Here is a 5,644-nt window from a genome sequence, read left to right on the forward strand (position 1 = left end):
TTTAATGTAAAGATAAATTTTAAAATATATTATAAATAATATTTTATTATAAATAATATTTTAATGTATTTTAAGATTATTTTGATTATACAAATTTAAATTCATAAATTTATTTTGTGGTAATTCACACTTTACTAGGTGATTTAATTTAGAAAATAAGATCGACACAATTCCTATTGTTGGGGGTGCGCCATCGTTACAGCATACAATTAGATATTGTATATATGTATTTTCAATTATATACAATTGTATAGAAGTAAAATATTCACACTTTCTAGAAACTGAGCTCTAATTATCAAAAATGCATCATTTCGGAAAAAAAGACACTGTGCCTTTCTCTCAACCTGTTAAACCCTATAGAGTATCAAATCTCTCACGTTGCAGACCTGGAGAGCCTCTGTGAGCTGCGTAACCTTTTAAACAGCAGTTAAATAGGTTTGGAAACCGAGTCAATTGTGTCCCAACTCAGCTAGATGCCTCAATTAGCCAATTAAGTAATAGCTTACAGCAACGACAGCATGTCCAACTGCTGCGGTGGAGTGAGCACTACTTAAATGTATAATGTGAGACAAATTAGCACAATTTTCACGGCTGATTGATTAACTTACAATTAAGTCAGTCATAGGTAGGCGTAAAGTAATTGTAGTTGTTTTTCTAATGCCATTTTACCCTTACCAGATACCATGACAACATGGACGTAACCAGCAATTTCCTTGGAGCCATGTGGTTGATCTCAATAACTTTTCTAACCATTGGATATGGGGATATGGTCCCTAATACATACTGTGGGAAAGGAGTCTGTCTCCTCACCGGCATTATGGTAAGTGCCGTATCTCAGCATAACGTAGGGTTTGTTTTAGACTGAAAGCTTAAGGAGGCTGTTTGTTTTGTCAGGGAGCCGGATGCACTGCTTTGGTGGTCGCTGTGGTCGCAAAAAAACTGGAATTAACCAAAGCCGAAAAACATGTACATAACTTTATGATGGACACCCAGCTGACAAAAAGGGTAAGTCTGAACTCCTAAACCTGAGCCTTGTGGCGTCGTATGTCACCGTTTATTCTTAATCCCTGCAAACCTGTGAAAATAATATCCAGTTTATGCAAAGTGGAAAATAAGTTGCATTTATTAAATATAAACAAAATGTTTGAATGTATTAAGGTGACACGCTGCTTACAAAACAGTGTTTTGAAACCCAATTTTCAAAATACACAAAATTCAGCTTTTTGAGAGGAAGATTACTAATAATGATGTTAAAAACAGTTACGACGTCAGAAATGTGAGAAATAAGCATGGCTTACTTGGTTAGCCAGATAAGCTTTGTCACATAAATGAAGTATATTCTTTTACGATTAGCTGATTACGCTAACATAGGCTTAATGCTAATGCTCTGCAACAAGCTAACACCAAACTCTATATAGTGCAGTAGTGTCTGCACATTTTTTTCAGCAGCCTTGTTTCTGGAAGTATATTTGCCATTCTTTTTTCCCATAGGGACTTTATAAAAGTCTTTATTAAAGATAAAGATTGTAAGCCATGAACCAAACCAACTAGCTATGAGGTGAACCACAACATTACAAACTGATTTGAAGCAAAAAAATTGACAAAGGTATGAGACTGTGTACGGTAACTGCTTTAGCGAGGGAAAGAACTACAATTAACTACAATCCCATGAACCATTGCGAACAACATAATCGAATTAAAAATGTTAAATAATGATAAATAAAAGATGAATAAAAAACTATTAAAGGTGTTGATTTTATACACACTGCCATTCAAAAGTTTGGGACCAGTAAGATTTTTTGAAGAAGTTTCTTATGCTCATCAAGGCTGTATCTATTTGATCAGAAATACAGAAAAAACTGTAATATTGTGAAATATTATTACAATTTAAAATAACAGTTTTCCATTTTAATATACTTTAAAATATAATTTATTCCTGTGATCAAAGCTGAATTTTCAGCATCATTACACCAGTCTTCATGATCCTTCAGTGTCACATGATCCTTCGGAAATCATTCTAATATGCTGATTTATAATAAATGTTGGAAACAGTTGTGCTTCTTAATATTTTTTTGTGGCCTGTGATATTTTTTCAGGATTCTTTGATAAATAAAAAGTTAAAATGAAGTGTTCATTCAAAATAGTAATTTTGTGTTGCAATATACACTACTATTCAAAAGTTTGGGGTCAGTACATTTTTTCTTCCTTTTTTTTTTAAAGAAATGAATACTTTTATTCAGCAAGTATGTGTTAAATGGATAAGTAATAGTAAAGACTTCGATTGTTAGAAGATTCTAATCTTTGTTAAAAGATTTCTATTTTGAATAAATGCTGTCCTTTTTAACTTTTTATTCATCAAAGAATCAAAGAAAAAAGTATCACAGGTTCCAAAAAAATATTAAGTGGCACAACAGTTTCAACACTGATAATAAATCAGCATATTAGAATGATTTCTGAAGGATCATCAGTAATGATGCTGAAAATTCAGCTTTGCATCACAGGAATAAATTACTTTTTAGAGTATAATAAAATAGGAAACCAATATTATAAATTGCAAAAATATTTCACAATATTCCTTCTTTTCAATATTCCGTCTTGATGAGCATAAAAGACTGCATTAAAAAACATTCAAAATCTTACTAATCCCAAACTTTTGAATGGCACTGTATATGTTATATTTGTCACGATTCTCTGATTGTGGATTTCTTTGCAGAATTAAGGGTAGTGTAGTTTTTCACATTGATGAACACTATTATAAAAAAAAAACTGGAAAAAAAACAAGTGTGGGCCGATGGCTTCAGCAGAAGCATATACCATCGATTAACAACCTCGTAGCTCATTGTAGGTCTGTCTTTAAAGGTTTATAAGTTATTGTTAAAAATCAGTTGCTCTATGGAGAAAATAAATGGGATTTTTACTTCTAGAACCCAACTTTGAAGCTCTACAGTGTTACCAAAATATATATTTTTTTCAAACAGGTTTCCCAAACAGTGTCCCATCTGCTATGTTTTGGTCATTTTTATGGTCATTTTTTTACATTTTTGGAGCGCCCGTCACTGAGCCCCTGTCCTATTTACTTTATTGCATTGAAAAGCGCAGCTAAATCACATTTCGAGATAAGAAAACAACATATCTTAGACTTGATTGCTAGCAAGCCAACTATTCCAGTAGATATCCCAAGTTTACGCTGTCCTGAAACTTATTATGCAAACCAAGTAAGCCACGTTCAAACATCGGGGCCCAGGACGCCTCAGCAGCACCGAGCGCTGAATGCTACAATGCTAACTCTCCCACAGGTGAAAAACACAGCTGCTAATGTTCTCAGGGAGACGTGGCTCATTTATAAAAACACCAAGCTGATGAGGAAGATGGACCACTCCAAAGTCAGGAAACATCAGCGCAAGTTCCTTCAAGCCATTCACCAGTAAGTCAGACCTCTGGAGACCCGGCAGGACTTCTCGCGCCCTTTATGTGTGTGTCTGTTTTTCAGTAAGACTTAAATGGTTTGAGCTCTGAATTGTTTGACACCTGTAGCCCAGGGTAGGAGTCGCTGATGACGGATTCATTTGTGTGGTAAATCCGTTTGTACCATATTTGTTTAGGTGATCTGAGATAATTAGTATCATTTGTTGTATTGATGCTCTGTTCTTCCATTATAGGGTTAATTCAGCCCTCAGTAAAGCACAAATGAGGACACTTGCTTTTGATATTTATGGGCCATCTAAAAGAGGACGTAAGTGCCCTGTAAATGTCACTCTCTTCCAGTGACTGATTATTTGGGAAACCCAAAAGGCAAAATGGTTATAAACCCACCTCATTTCAGCTGAAACCCTGTGGGTTTGTAGTTTCTTCACTATGTTTTATTTTCAGCCACTCTCAGAGATACTAGCTCGAAATTGTGGCTATTTATTGTTGGGTTATGATATAAAGCACTTTACCATGAGTCTTTACCACAGACAAAACACTCTTTTCTCAGCAGTACAATTACAGGGAACACTTCAAACCTTGTACTATGAGCCTCCACTAAATGGTTGAGATGCCCATTAATGGTAAGAAAAAAAAAGATAATTCTGAACTGACTTCTTTTTCCACCTAACAGATTTTATCTTCTACTAGCTATCTTTGTCTTTTAATGAGAATAAGTTGTGTTAAACTTCTAAATCATATAAAACTGTATTTTATGTTTGTAAAGCACATTAGTGTATGAGGTGCGCAATACTTCAGGACCATATGTGACCCTGGACCACAAAACCAGTCTTAAGTCGCTGGGGTATATTCGTAGCAATAGCCAAAAAAACATTGTGTTGGTCAAAATTATTGATTTTTGTTTTATGCCAAAAATCATTAGGATATTAAGTAAAGATCATGTTCCAACTATTTAAAAGCTTGGGGTTGGTAAGATTTTTTTAATTCATTTTTTTTTATGCTCACCAAGGCTGCATTTATTTGATCAAAAATACAGTAAAAACTCTAATATTGTGTAATATTATCTTCTCACAAAATATTATTCTAAATATTATTTCTATTAGAATATATTGTAAAATGTAGTTTATTCCTGTGATCAAAGCTGAATTCTCAGCATCATTACTCCAGTCTTCAGTGTCACATGATCCTTCAGAAATAATTGATACATTTTTTTTCCAGGATTCTTTTTTGAATGTTCAAAATAGGTACAATTACTTGAAATAGAAATCTTTTATAACATTGTTAATGTCTTTACTGACACTTTTGATCAATTTAATGCATATATTTAATACTTGTAGAAATATATATATATAACTTTATCAGGTTATCATCTGTTATTGGAGATTGTTTGAAATACTCTTACTTTAAAGTTACTCTTTAAAACCCACTAATGATTTAATAACAATGTTGAATGTCATCTTTAAGAAATCTCAAAATGAATATTTAATTTTCATATTGTATATTATAATATTGTAATTCCTAAATTAAAAAATGATACTTGTTTTTTAGTGTTTTGTTTTATTTATTTTATTTTTAATATCAGCCATGTATCAGTCTATCGACAGGGGTGCACATAAGTTTTTCAGTCTGGTTCTCATGAGAACACCTGGAGATTTGGTTTGGTGCTCATAGTGTGACCCATTAAATATAACTATAAAAATAGATTAATAATAGTAATAATAAATAATATAATTGCTTTTAATTTTTTATAAAAATAATAAAATGTGATAATACTATTATATTTTAAAATAAGTGAGTATTAAATTAATAATATATATTTTATAGTATAAAAATGCTAATATTTACTTTTAATTTAGTGTTTTGTTTTTTGTGTGAATTTTGCATCATTTTCAAACCTAAAATCAACAAGCTTTTATTTTGGCGGATTGCTAGCATGTAAGCATATGCGCTGCCAGGTTTAGCGCTGCCGAGTGAAGCATGTCAGTGAAGGAAATGTACGTTTTGCATTATGCTATGAAATAGCAGCGCATAGCCTAGATTTATACTTTCAGTTCGAATAGAAATCTTATACAGCATTACAGTTAGTCAATATAAAACTGTGGTAGTGCACATTACCAGCTGTCAGCCATGTCTGTACATAAATGAGCAGTCTGAATTTATTTACACAGGACTTTTTTTTTTGGTCGGGCATGCACACCAGCGCACCACTTATGTGCAC

At 32.8% G+C, this 5,644-nt stretch overlaps 1 protein-coding gene across 1 annotated transcript in view; it reads left to right on the forward strand.

The window, feature by feature from the left end:
* Nucleotides 1-3,816, forward strand: part of LOC107686472 (small conductance calcium-activated potassium channel protein 2-like) — a 22,203-nt gene extending 18,387 nt beyond the window's left edge. The window contains exons 4-7 of the mRNA XM_016483510.1: nucleotides 679-820; nucleotides 895-1,005; nucleotides 3,297-3,424; nucleotides 3,660-3,816. Of these exons, the coding sequence (XP_016338996.1) occupies nucleotides 679-820; nucleotides 895-1,005; nucleotides 3,297-3,424; nucleotides 3,660-3,768 (490 nt within the window). The 3' untranslated portion in view covers nucleotides 3,769-3,816. The remainder of the gene's footprint in view (nucleotides 1-678; nucleotides 821-894; nucleotides 1,006-3,296; nucleotides 3,425-3,659) is intronic.
* The last annotated feature ends 1,828 nt before the right edge of the window (nucleotides 3,817-5,644 follow it).

Source organism: Sinocyclocheilus anshuiensis, unplaced genomic scaffold (genome assembly GCF_001515605.1).
Source record: "Sinocyclocheilus anshuiensis isolate Anshui unplaced genomic scaffold, SAMN03320099.WGS_v1.1 scaffold838, whole genome shotgun sequence".
Taxonomy (NCBI): Eukaryota; Metazoa; Chordata; class Actinopteri; order Cypriniformes; family Cyprinidae; genus Sinocyclocheilus; species Sinocyclocheilus anshuiensis.